The sequence below is a fragment of the Hyperolius riggenbachi genome, chromosome 6, assembly GCF_040937935.1.
Source record: "Hyperolius riggenbachi isolate aHypRig1 chromosome 6, aHypRig1.pri, whole genome shotgun sequence".
In the NCBI taxonomy this organism is placed as follows: Eukaryota; Metazoa; Chordata; class Amphibia; order Anura; family Hyperoliidae; genus Hyperolius; species Hyperolius riggenbachi.
In genome coordinates this window covers 57716255-57730244 of record NC_090651.1, presented here as the reverse complement: position 1 = coordinate 57730244, position 13990 = coordinate 57716255, and the positions used below count along the sequence as shown (strand labels likewise).

General features: G+C 40.5%; 1 protein-coding gene across 2 annotated transcripts in view; it reads left to right on the top strand.

Moving 5' to 3' along the window:
• ATG4C (autophagy related 4C cysteine peptidase) overlaps positions 1 to 13990 on the top strand; it is a 72414-nt gene that overhangs the window by 26446 nt on the left and 31978 nt on the right. For both annotated transcript variants that reach the window (XM_068239334.1, XM_068239335.1), the window contains exons 5-9: positions 4666 to 4975; positions 8807 to 8877; positions 11403 to 11524; positions 11982 to 12060; positions 12773 to 12849. In XM_068239334.1, the coding sequence (XP_068095435.1) occupies positions 4666 to 4975; positions 8807 to 8877; positions 11403 to 11524; positions 11982 to 12060; positions 12773 to 12849 (659 nt within the window). The remainder of the gene's footprint in view (positions 1 to 4665; positions 4976 to 8806; positions 8878 to 11402; positions 11525 to 11981; positions 12061 to 12772; positions 12850 to 13990) is intronic.

Sequence of the window (13990 nt, the reverse complement as noted above, 5' to 3'; positions counted from 1 at the left end):
CAGAGCTTTGTCTGCAATCCGCCTGCATGTGCCCAATATGGTTGCCGGCATATACGTTATCACATGTGTGACGTCACACATGCGCACCCACGTTACAGCCCAGGGGCCAGTGGTGGACATATCGGGGGGGGGGGGTGGACATTTTACGTTAGGCATGATAATGTCGGGGGTTTAACCACTTGTCCCAATATTGCTTGTTGTTTCCGCCACACACCCGATCAACCACGACGGCCCAACATCTTGCAGTATGCCCGATCGATACATACAACCAATTTTGGGTTTAACTTGGTTGCATCATCGATCAGGCATGCTCTTGGCATAGTTTTTTTTAATCTAATTTGATAATAATTGGCCAATCAGCCGCCAAGTTTACTATATGGAGAGCTGCCTCAGCAGAGCTCTCGTGCAGTCTTATTCACAGTTGCTGATATGAACTAAAGGGGCCCATACACCTAACGATTTTCCCACCAATATACAGCAGATTCGATCACTGTGATCGAATCTGCTGCGAAATCGTTGTACAAACGCTGACAGAACGATCGATTTCCATCCGAAATCAATCGTTCCCGTCGAGCCGTCCGTGCGGAAGATTTTTCTCGATCGCCAGCAGGTCGGGAGTGCGTCGATAGCGGCGTTCAAAAACCCAACGACCGACGCAATACAACGGCAATACATTACCTGATCAGGCCGGCGCGTACCCCTACTGTCACCGCTGCTCCTTCTCCGTGCTGGGCTCCAAGTCAAGCAGGCTTCACTTCTTCCTGTCCGAGCAGGAAGTTTAAACAGTAGAGCGCCCTCTATTGTTTAAACTTCCCCGGACAGAAAGAAGTGAACCCAGCCGGAACCTGGAGCCCAGCGGAGAAGGTGACATCGGGAACACGTGCCGGCCGGATCAGGTAATGTATGCGGGGAGGGGGGGGGGGGGAGCAGCGGCAGCACCACCACAGATTGTGATCGGTTTCATGCTGAAATCGATTCACAATCTGTTTGCAGTGAAGGCAGCCATACGATCCCTCTCTGATCAGAGAGGGATCTATCTGTTGGTCGAATCTGTTGGCAAATCGACCAGTATATGGCCACCTTAAGACATGTAATGCTGGGAATACACTGGTCGATTCTGAGCTGATTAGATGGTTAGATAATTTCTAACATGTCCGATCACCGTTTGATCGTTTTTTTGTTTTTTTGTTGTTTTTTTTTCACAATAATTTTTATTGAAAAATTTTTCAGCATACAAGTTATGTAAGTATCCAATGGCATAGTATATAATATATATATATATAACAAATAACAAATAAACAATATATAAGAAGTTCTCCACATAAGCATATACATTTCACTAGAAAAATATAGCTCAGTTGTACAACCAGCTTGTTATAAGTTAAATATAACTGTGAAATAAATTTGCATCTTATAATCATGTTATAGAGTAAAGAAGAAATAAAAAAAAAAAAAAATTCAATAATACTGCAAGATTATAAATCCGCATAAATTCGCATAAAATCCGCATAAAGATGCAAAATCCGCATCAAGATGCGTAAATATAATGCTACCATGCGAAATTTTGCGTTAGGATTCAGAAAACCTCAAAGTTGCGCGAAAATGCGCAAAAACGCGTAAAACCGCGCAGAAAACGCGCGAAAAACGCCAATAGGTGCGAAAAACTCGCTATAAACACGTTCAACACACCCAGGCATGTAACCTATCTATAAATGTGGAAAAGAACCCGTATTTACATAAAAATAGTAAAAATGATGACAAATCTTACTGAAGTATAAAAAACTACGAAAATTATAAAATTATAACAAATTATTAAAATGTTGTGTATGGGATATTTAAACCATCTTCAACTTGATAAAAATTATACTTACTAAAAATAAATCTGTGTCAAATAATATTGACACAATTGCGACTTCTGGAGTAATTTCTTGGAAATGAATATTTGAAGTTTAAAGTGTACCTTTCTATGATATTATTGAGAGATTATGGGAATGGATTAATAAGAAATAAGGATCCTCTCAACCTGGAAAATGGGGGAGTTAACCCCCTACTGAGATTCCAGGGAGTGGAGCCTGCAAATTTTAGCCCACAGTCTCTAGATTGAACGCTTAACTGAGAATAACTGAAATAGGATGCAGTAATTAGCTCCAGGTAGGGAGTAAGCACAATTTTAGAGTAGATGTCTGAAAAATTAGCAGAATGTAGATTAATGATATTATACTAACTAAACTAATAACTAAACTACTATGCTTCTCATACTATCCAATGGTGTTCAATAGTGTAGATTCAACTTTACCTTCAGTGAAGTCCAATAGGTCATGTGCACAGAAAGGGGCCTTTCTCCAGGGGGGGATTACCAGCAAACCTGAATTTGTATCTGTTGTCTCCAATGCAAGGGGTAGAAGAGGTAATAAGGTAATGAAAATAATAAAGGTGATGAAAGGTGATAATGGGGAATAAAGATAATATAAGGACCATGAGGAAAAGGAGAGAAGACACCTCAGAATTCCAGAACTCTCGATGTCGTGTACACAGTAGGCCAGAGATCAACCTTTCTCATAAAAGACTGTAAGTTCCCGCATCTGATGGACCAAGCCTTTTCCGCCAACAAGTTGGATTCTACTTTTCTAAGAATCTCTTCTAATTTCGGTATATGGGAAGTTTTCCACTGTAATGCCAGTTGATTCTTGGCTACAATAAAAATATGGTCAGCAATCAGTCTCTCTTGAGGGGGAAGGTCCCTAGTTCCCAAATGAAGGAGTGCCATACCAGGTGGTATCGTCTGGAGTGACATTGGTAGCTGTCTCAGAAAACCTCCAACATCATCCCAAAGTTTTTAAGTTTGGGACATTCCCATAATATATGTTCTATAGTACCCGTCAGGTTGCATCCCCTCCAACAAAGTGGGGAAGATTTTGAATCAAAATGTGATATTTTTTCTGGGGTCATATACCACTGCCAAATGCACTTAAATAAACCTTCATGGTGGCCAATACAATGAGTTGACTTTCTGAAGGACTGAACAGTCATCTCCCATTCCTCTTCATCAACATCATATTGTAGATAATTTTGCCATTTAGATAATTGCCATTGAGGATGTTTCCCTTTCAAATCAAGTAGTATATTATAAAAAGTGGATGTGCCCTTCAGGCCTGCTCCCTCCGATTGCACCAACTTCTTAATTTTGGGCAATAATGCTATTGGGCTATATGTATACTTGTCCAGAAATCTGCTAATTTTGTCATACATCCACTTATCGGTGGATGGAATATCATATGTGGTTACTAATGAGTCAAAAGATTTAAGGCCAGAACTCTCCAACAAATCTGTCACAGATGTTATTCCACAATCAATCCAATGATCTAAGATAATATTTCTGATGGTAGTGTGGAAAGCTTCAAGAGGAGTAGTCAATGGTGTAGCTAGGAGATCTTCTCTACAGAGCTTAACCACCTCCTTCCAGATTCTGAGGGTATTAGCTGTAATTGGATTTTTTATATTTGGTTGGATCTTCCAGATCAGTCTGGACTGCAGACACAGTTTATACGAGCTATATGGCAGTTGTGCCTCTTCCATCAGATACCATTGCCTGCTTGTATCGTTTGATCGTTTTGCTGCTCGATTTGTCATTGACGTGAAAAACGAGCGGAAGATAAGAGAGTCGAGTAGGCAAAATGATCGGGCGCAGAATCGAGTGCCAGAATTGACCCGTGTATTCCCAGCATTAATCTGCCAAAACAAACACAGAGAAGTGAGTTTCTTCAGCAACTAAATGTGGAAGAAAGACGTTTATTTTATTTTTTTCCATAGTGTCTTGTGCAAGAGTCCGGGTCTCCTTTAAGTAATGTATTTATCTGTCTCAGTGTGCAGCATTTCGAGATGTGGTGCTAACATGGCTGTGCGACGACAGACAAAAACTACTATACATGAATGTGTAAAACAAAAAATATAAAAATAAAACCTAAGCAATTGAATGTCAAAACTATAAGTTATTATATGTGGGCAGCACGGTGGCGTAGTGGTTAGCTCTCTCGCCTTGCAGCGCTGGGTCCCTGGTTCGAATCCCAGCCAGGGCACTATCTGCAAAGAGTTTGTATGTTCTCTCCGTGTCTGCGTGGGTTTCCTCCGGGCACTCCGGTTTCCTCCCACATTCCAAAAACATACGGATAAGTTAATTGGCCCCCCCTAAAATTGGCCCTAGACTACAGTTTGTTCACTACATAATATAGACATATGGCAATGGTAGGGATTAGATTGTGAGCTCCTTTGAGGGACAGTTAGTGACAAGATATATGTATATATATATATATATATATATATATATATATACACTGTACAGCACTGCGTAATATGTTGGCGCTATATAAATACTAAATAATAATAATATGTGTGGACTGCTGTAATTTTAAAGTAAAGTCAAGATAAGTGAATACATAACGTATTTCAATTTTAAAAATAGTTTATATCCTGCCGCATACCACGGTGCAGCGTGATGCGACAGAAGTGCTCCGGCCGTCGTCAGGGTCACACAAAGGCTGCTATGTGTTACCCTTTGATTCCCGGAAGTCCCAAGTTAATGGTTTTTTGGGGTTTTTTTACGGTCGCATCGCAGCCTTTGTCCTATCTGTCCTATTGTTGTAACATTTGATTGTTTACTGTCTACAGACTGGTTATGGCCCAACGCCTTAGACTTGTATTGCTATGAGACGGACTTCTTGTTGGGGAACAGCGCCAGGAAACTTCCTCCGATTGAGGCATCATTCGTGGGCTATGCAACTCCTTATAACAAATCATTGGATTCCAAAGACTGTGATAAGGGAACTCCAGCAGACTTGTACCATAGGAAGATCGTCTCCTGGTTTTCGGACCATCCCTTGGCTGATTTTGGTATACACCAACTGATTAAGCTCGGCCAAAGCTCTGGCAAAGCTGCCGGTGACTGGTATGGCCCTGGGATTGTTTCACACCTTTTCAGGTAAGCTTTTAATAGTAGAGTCCTATGATATCAACATCAAAACTACCTTTTTTAAGCTTACAACGCCCAACACTATTGCCCAGTAGGTCATAGGCAAGGTTCACAATTCCATGTTACCGAATAGCACTCTTTTTTTTTTCAAATAACTTTTATCCAGGCTTGTATGATGACATATGTTCAACGATTTGTGTGCTTGGAGACACTGTAAATCAGGAGATGTTGGATTATACCCCTATAACACTCCCAATGTACAGAACTTACCTTCCAAGATCAATAAATTGTATGTTTTGGTGGGTTTTCTCCAGGCACTATGGTTTCCCCCACACCAAAAAATGCTGTTAAATGCTGATACATTTTCTTCTCCTTCAAAATTGACCTTAAATTGTCCTATGGACTTTATTGTGAGGTCCACTTATGGACATTTAGTGACATGACTATACATTAGAACTAATTTAAAATGTAAGAAAAATGGATGTCTAGAACAATTACCCAGTGCTGGTCGTAATGGAAAAATCTACGCTTACGGATCATTACGCGTAATTTTACGCTGTTACGCATTACGCAATTACGGTTACGGCGTAGGAAATTATCTACGGTACATCACTGTAATTACGCGTAAACTTACGCAGTTACGCGTAAGGATACCGTAATGTAAGCGCTTACACAATGATATTACGCGTAGTGCCGTAATACCCATTAATGCGTATTTTTTTACGCATATGGACGATATGTACGCAATAGCAGTGAATGTGACAGTTATTGCGTACATATCATTCGTATGCGTCAAAACGTACGCTTATACTGAAGGGCGGGAGAAGATACTATTGGTTGCTTAGGATGTTAGTACGTTAGTAATTACGTGTAAGTGTTCGTAAAATTACGCATACCTAGCAATTACGGTAGACAGTGTAATTACGATACCACTTTACTGCTTACGCGTAAATAATTACGCGCAAGACCGTAATTTACGCATAGCGCTTAGGCGTAAATTTATATTGAATTACGATGCGTAATTACGCTCATGCGTAATTTCGGCCCAGCACTGCAATTACCCCCTTCCCTTTGTATCACTGTATTGGGTATAATAACTTTGCTAAATGGGGTAAGATATTATAAAATAATTGTAACGCTTAGGTGGCCACACACGATACAATAAAATGATCCGATATTACAGCAATTTGATAAAAACGATCAGATCTCCCGACTGAAAAATCCGATCGGATTTTCCGTTTTCTTCGATTTTTATCGGTTTGGAATGCCAGATATTTTTCTTCAATCTTTCTAAAGATTGTAGGGTGTGTTAGTCAATTTACTAATATACACACCCTAGCAAATCATTTTTATCATAATTGGGGAAAAATTTAACACACGTGTGTGGTACATTGGTCATATTTTTGAAATGTTACAATCAGTCATAAAAATTGATTATATACGTATATCAACCAGCAGCGCCAATCTTATAACCTAAACACATCAATTCCTCAGTAATAAGTCCAGTGGGTTCGCTGTGGGGTAGTCCAATGGTGAAATATCAAACAGAATATGTCCACTGCGCTCCCGTTCAAAAGATACTCCTATAAGGGACAAGCACACTATACATAGCGTGATACTGTATTTACAAATCCACACTTTAAAACCCGTGCAGCGTGAGCAACCAGTGCATCCACTCGTGTCACCACCACCCGTAATTGGAGATTGGATGCACTGGTATAGTGTGCTTGTCTCTTATAGGAGTGACTTTTGAACGGGAGCGCAGTGGACATATTCTGTTCGAAAAATTGATTGAAATTCTTAAATTGAACAGATATTTAAAAATTGTATGGTGTGTGGCCACCTTTTAGACTTTAGTCAGATTCACATCGGAACAGCTAATATGTTTACATTAAACTAAACTACTTTATTTGCTTAGCTCATAAAACTATTACGCTCACATTATACTGGTTTTATTCAGTACAACCAAAGAGAAAAGAACCTGTACATAAATTCTGCACCACCAATTAGGTATACAAAGATATAAGCTTTTATTGAACAACAGGAAAAAACATTTCAAGCATTCCTGTGCCTCCCTCTGCCTGTATTTAACGCTGCCACACTCTCTCTTACTGCTGAAACCCTGGGCTGGTATAGTATGCAGTTACCTCATTTTATCACCAGTTACTGTGTGCCTGCTCATCATGCCCTAATTGTCACTCATTTAACTCCACTTATTATGATCTGTTTTTGAGCATATAATCTCACTCCCTATTGGGTGTTTTTGATCTCTTCATACTCTTTTGAGCACTTGCACTGATTATTTACAGGCATTTGTCACTTTAGTCCGACCTGGGTCGTTTTCTTATACTTGGGGTTCAATTTCTTGAACCTCAGTTTGAGTTCCTTGCAGCGCAGGTTACTTCTTATAGTTCAGAAGTGAGATTGTTTATTTATGGCATTATCATGTGTCTATATCGGTGTTTTCTAGTGGTTTTTATCTCTTTTTAAATGTTTTTTATGAAATGTTTTTTTCCTGTTGTTCAGTAAAAGCTCATATCTTTGTATACCTAATTGGTGGTGCAGTATTTATGTATAGGCACCACCAATAGTATTATAGCTCTTTTATTTAGATGGCAGCAATAACAGACGCGGTTTCGGGCCTATTAGCCCTTCCTCAAATTGCATAAGCATAATGCAATTTGAGGAAGGGCTAATAGGCCCGATACCATGTCTGTTATTGCTGCCATCTAAATAAAAGAGCTATAATACTATTGGTGCCGACCGCTTTTTGTTACCACAGCTGTTGCCCCGTGAGGCACAGGGGCTGGGGTACTGGCACACCAACTCCAGTGGGTGCTCCTCCATACCTTTTGTGTACAGACGTATTTATGTACAGGTACTTTTCTCTTTGGTTGCACTGAATTAAACTTTTCGTGTATTATTGCACGCCTATTGCATGTGGGAGTGCTGATCTCAACAATACTAAATTATACTTTAAATTTGTCACTTCCAATCAAAGGTGTTTCTAAGATCACACAACTAACAATACGCATACAAGAGATGGGGGTTGCCTTGACAACAAAATTGATATTATCACAACAAATAAACATCAAAATATCTGTGATTTTGCAACACTGAATGATAGTATCACTGTCCTCCTCGATGTAAATCTAAGCATATGTAGAATAAACTTGCCTTACATACGTTTCACAGCAGTAAGCTGCTTCCTCAGGGGCTCCAATCATTACTCCAAGGTTGCATTAAATGACAACTGAAGCAAAAGGGATATGCCATATTTATTTTCTTTTAAAAATAGACATAGACCCTGAACAAGCATGCAGCAGATCAGGTGTTTCTGACATTGTCAGATCTGACAAGATTAGCTGCATGCTTGTTTCTTATGTGATTCAGACACTACTGCAGCCAAATAGATCAGCAGAACTGCTTAAACTTGTTTAAAAGGAAATAAGTATGGCAGCCTCCATGTACTTCTCAATTCTTTTGTCCTTTATGCAGGACCCCTAAATATTGTTCTGCTCGGGGTTTGTTCTTATGTGTGTGTAGTTTATCCTGATTCATGTAAAGGGCAGAGTCACACTGCAGAATGCTGTTCCATACGTTCTCATTTTTGAAAACACTCTGCCATTGACTTGCATTAACCGTGAATGCGATTTTACACAATTTAAATGCAAGTCAATGGTAGCGTGTTTTTAAAAATGAAAGCAAATTGAAAAGCGCTCTGCAGTGTGCCTCTGCCCTAACATCATGTTACGGAGTGTCCGGTGTGGGGAGGGTGTCATTGTTTTTTTTTTTTGTTTGTTTTTTTGTAAGTCTCTTTTTTTAATTTTTTATTTCAAGAAAAGCAATTGAGGAATCTGCGGACCCGGATCTGCAAGGGATCACTATTTATGTTGCTCAAGACTGTACGAGTAAGTGACTTCTTCCAAGAAGTGAGCTTTTTTCATCTTTGCCCATATGCAATTAACTCTCCATATTCATATTCTTTTTAAAATTACTTTTAAGAATTTTACAAATGGAAAAAAAGTACCTCAAAGCTGGTTAAAGTACTGTCAAAATTATTCTGAGTATTTTCTTGCTTGCTGGTGGCTTAAAGGACGTTTTGGCCCAAAATTAGGAGAAAACTCAGGCAATAATTACATATGGGCAGTGTTGTGACCCATAGATCACAAAAGTGAAAGTGGGCCATTGCCGCCCACGGGAGCAGCGACTTTTGCGGCTACCCCGCGGATCGTTCAGCCCCGCGGATCAGGTAGCCTACTTTTTTATTTTTTTTTCATTTTTTGAGGCCACCTCGGGCTCTCTTTAAAAGGCATTTTATTTACAAGTTTGAAAATCTCATTTAGGTGAATTGCATATGGGCCATTGGCTTTTACTCAATTCACTTTTTCTCCTCAGTTTTTTTCCTAGGTGATATTTTTACACCACATCATTTGATTCAGAGGTGAGGTTGCAAATTTGACCTACTGACGGACCATTTTTAAACTTTGCCAGGTTTACAAGAACACTCCATCTGTTCTCTAATCTGAAGAAGCATACTGTATGTACGGTTACAGTATGTTATGTATGAATTGTATACACCTGAATAGATTGGATTTCTGTATAATCAAGTGCCCCTTCAGCTTTCCATCTTCATAACATTTTTTGACTTCTTTATAGACTGAGGGAACCTTTATTCCTCCACCATTGCTCCGGCCTACACATGGTCTTCACACCCTGCGCACTGCTCAGGGGATATTTCACACTAGCGAACAGGTGCATGAACCCGATTTTGTGCACACGTTATGACGCACGGCATGACTACGGGAAGTTGCGGTGCTAGTTCTAATTCACCCAGCGGCAAACAGCTTGCATAAAAGCTCCCAGATATGTTACAATGTTACGCTTTTGAACGATGTAACTAATCTGAACGGCAACATGAAAGTCAATAGACTTTCATGTTACCTTTCTAATATTGAAAAAGGTGTTAGCGCTCTATAGTTCAGTCAATGTTATTGATAGGTGATCCTCGCAAGCTTCAGGCAGGTGTTCAATCGAGATATACACATCCCCCCCCAATATGGCAAGACTCACCGGATGGTGCAGCCTAGAGGGCCCGACAGTGCAGTAGCGGTATAGGCCACTCCTCAGCCACTCAGGCAAACGCAGCTGGGCACTTGAGACCCGGTGTTGTAGTTTGCACCTCAAAAAAAGACGCCTCACATAGCGTAAAAATGTAAGATACTTCCCACGTTTATTAAAACACGAGCACAGGCTCATAAAAGCATATAAAAGTAGTGAGTAGCAGCTCTAAGGGAGTGGGTGTGTACATTGGCTGGCTGCAGGCATGACAGTGTGCAAAAACTCGCTACCGCTCGCCCACCTTTCTTACCACATCCTAGGTGCGTTTTGTCAAAACATTTGGAACAGCTCCTAGTGTGAAAGGACCCTCAGTATGCAGACTTGAGATCAAGCCTAGGTGAATTTTTCTTTTTACAGTACAGGTAGTCCCCGGTTAACGAACGAGATGGGGACTGTTGGTTCGTTCTTAACCTTAATCCGTTCGTAAGTCGGAACATTGTGCTATCTCTGTCCCCTGTTCTTCCTCTGTGCCCCCTGTGACTCCGGTGTCACCTCTGCCCTCTGTACCTGCTTATACAAGTTTAAAAGCCTTTCTCCCATGGAAACAAAAACAACAACAAATAACATTTGTAAAGCGCTTTTCTCCCATAGGACTCAAACACAGAATCCATGCCGTTTTTTGTATCGGCGGGTCATGTGTAAGTCAAGGAATATCTGTATATATTTTTTGAGGGAAAATACTTCTAACTAAGCAGCAATAAACAATTAGGCAATATTTCTGCTTGTCCTTTCGATTTCCGCATGTGATTATCTGTCTTTTTCGCATGTCTGATTCTGTGTGTTGCGCTCTTTTGATTTTGTACATGATTGTTATGGGATTTTTAACATTGTGAACTTTTTTTGTCCCCATGCATATTAACGAGCTTTATTAACATGAGAATGTATCTAATTCAATTTAAAATCGGTTTCGATTTTCATAAAACAAGTGCAGTTTTTCTGTTTCCATTGACTTACATTATGTGCGAATTGCACATAGAAAAAAATTATTGTAGCATAATTGCAAGCCCAGAAAGATTGCGAAACGCGTCAAAATAAGAAAAAAAAAGTTAGACTATGCCATTGAAATGCATTAGCTATGACAAACCGGAAATTACAAATTCACATATGGGCCCATTTCCACTATGCCCGAATTTGGGCTGAACTGGTTGCATTTCCCCGCAGGCAATTTGGGCGGGGAAACGCTGCCTATTCCTCTACTGGGCTACCATCCGAATTGCACTGTGTTGTACTTGTTAATAACAAAAAATGTTGGTGTTGTGGTCAGTATATCAGTATAACGCAACCTCTATAATGGGATCCCTCATTTGCCTGTCAGTTTACAGTGGAGATGTGCGTGACCAACAGACAAGCTCAGGCTCCGAAAAGTCTGTTTTGATTCTGGTTCCTGTGAGGCTGGGCGGAGAAAGGAGCAACATGGAGTACTTTGACTTTGTAAAGGTGAGAGCTTCAGCGACTTATCTTATTTCATGATTTAGGGCTGATGCACACCTAAAAGCACTTGCCTAATCTTTTTTTGTACAGTAGAGATGCAAGTGTACAGCTTTTGTATAAAAAAAAAAAACGCTTGGAAAATCTCTCTGTTCTAGCATTTCTAGAGTGATTTTCCACTTTCCTACAGTTAACATTGAGGCTGAATCGCCTCAGAAATGCTGCAGGACCCGTGTTTGCGTTTGGGGAAAAAAATCACATCGCTTTGGTGTGATCCATCCCATACAAATACATTAGCCAAGCACTTATCAAAGTGCTAGCCTTTTGAAAAGCGCTCAGTAGTGCTCTAGGTGTGCACCAGCCCTCAATCAAATGAAGTTAAACGTTCCAGCTAAAATTAAGTTTTTTCTATATTTTTTTTGTTGTTTCTGAAACATTGTCTCGATCTCCTCTATTTTCCTCTCAGGGGATCTTAAGCCTTGAATACTGCATTGGAATCATAGGTGGCCGGCCAAAGCAGTCCTATTACTTTGTAGGATTTCAAGGTGGGTGCATTAATAATCTCCTGTTCTGTTGAGTAATATATGTATATATATATATTTTGTTCCCTCTTTCTCCCGCTCCCCCCCCCCACCCAAAAAAATCCAACACATTCGTAAATGACCATTCCTACATGGAATAATTACCATAGCATTTAGAGTCTGCTATTAATTCATCAGCGCCCACCACCGTCCACTCATTTGTCATTGCGCCGCCATTGTAATTGGTTTCCGCAAATCTCCTTTTTTAATTCCTGGCTCTGCATAAACAAGGCATATTTTAAACTCCGACTAATGAAAGTTTAAGAGCTTCCTCTCCTTCCCTTTGGCAGATTTTATTTACATATTTACGCTGGCGCCGTTTTAAGCGGGGCAAGTTGACGTTTGCGATGACAAGCAATATGTCCTGGTTGTCTGAGCCTCTCCGCCGCGCCATTTTTCACCCGAATATAATTGTGTGTTTGTGAAAGTAATTTCATCACCAAAAATTAAATGACAGACTCATCACCGCATTGAAAACCTGCTTATACAAGCACATTCCGCGACGCTGGAGTTAATCTGCGGCGTGGAAAAGCTCGGCATCCGTCAGGCAGGGCGGCGTTGGCAAAGGGGGCATTGTCTCCGCGTTTTTCTCCCTCTTCTGCATGGAAATTGGATTGTAAGCCGGGCGATAATAGAGTGTATTTTGAATTACTTGTCTTTTGTTTTGTCCTTGCAGATGACAGTTTGATTTACATGGATCCTCATTACTGCCAATCTTTTGTAGATGTCAGCAAAAAGGATTTCCCTCTCGAGGTGAGTCCGCCGCAGCGGCGGTTCAGTGCCTGATTTACGTGCTAATTATGAGCTGAAATTATACAGTGATCTTTACCCACCCAGCGCCGTTCTCCGCTTCGAAGGGTTCTGCCGGTGAGAAAAGAGCAAAGGTCACCGCTTGAAGCAGAACCAACGCTAAATAGAGGAAGTAACAAGAACAAATAGCGAAGGCACAGCAGCAACAATAATAATAATATTCCTGCCTTTAGTGACCTTCTGTCAATGTAATTAGGGAATGTCAGTAAGATACAAATAATTTTGAGTTGATGCAGGATAATGCAAATGTTGCATGCAGATTTCTGTAGCTTGAATATGGGCCAATCAAGTTTTTCCTCAGCAGTATTTGATTGGCTCATATTCAAGCTGCAAACATTTGCATACCAAATGTGTTTAATACTGCATCAACTTGAAATGAATTGCATCTCATTGACCATCTTTAGATGTAACCCAAGTTGGTATATAGCAAACTTTTGCCCTTATTCAATTTACTTTTTCTCCTAAATTTTCTCCTAGGAGATCATTTTGTTTAAAATTTTTCTGCACTCGGCAAATGAAAAAGTAGGTGAGAAAACACTGTCAAAATAATTCTAGAAAATGAGTTGTTAAGACCTCGCATATGTGCATCCTGACCAAGAATTGACCACTTGGGTGGCTTTTTGATGTGAAATGTTTTTAGGTCCTCTTTAAAATTAAGAATTGCAATGACGCTTGCTGTGAATTTGTAGATGCTTTGCAGTCTAGTGACAGTCCACCCTCTTCTTAAAGCTAATGGGAATCCCGATGTAAATAAAAAAAAAAAAAGTCAGATACTAACCTAAGGAGAGGGAAGGCTCAGTCCTATTGAGCCATCCCTCGCCTCTCCCGGTGCCCCCGGTGCTGCGCTGGCTCCCCCGTTCCAAAACGGTCAAATACCGCTACGGGGGAGCCAGGACAACAGCGGGGACCGGGAGAGGAGACGCTCTATGGGACCCAGAGCCTCCCTCTCCTTAGGTGAGTATCTGACTCTTTTTTTTTTTTTTTCTTTAAACGGGTTCCCATTAGCTTTACGCTGGTAACTGTTCGCCTTCCTTTGTAAAGCCATTAAGATTTAAGGTGAGTCTGAGGAGGCAGCATCAACCCC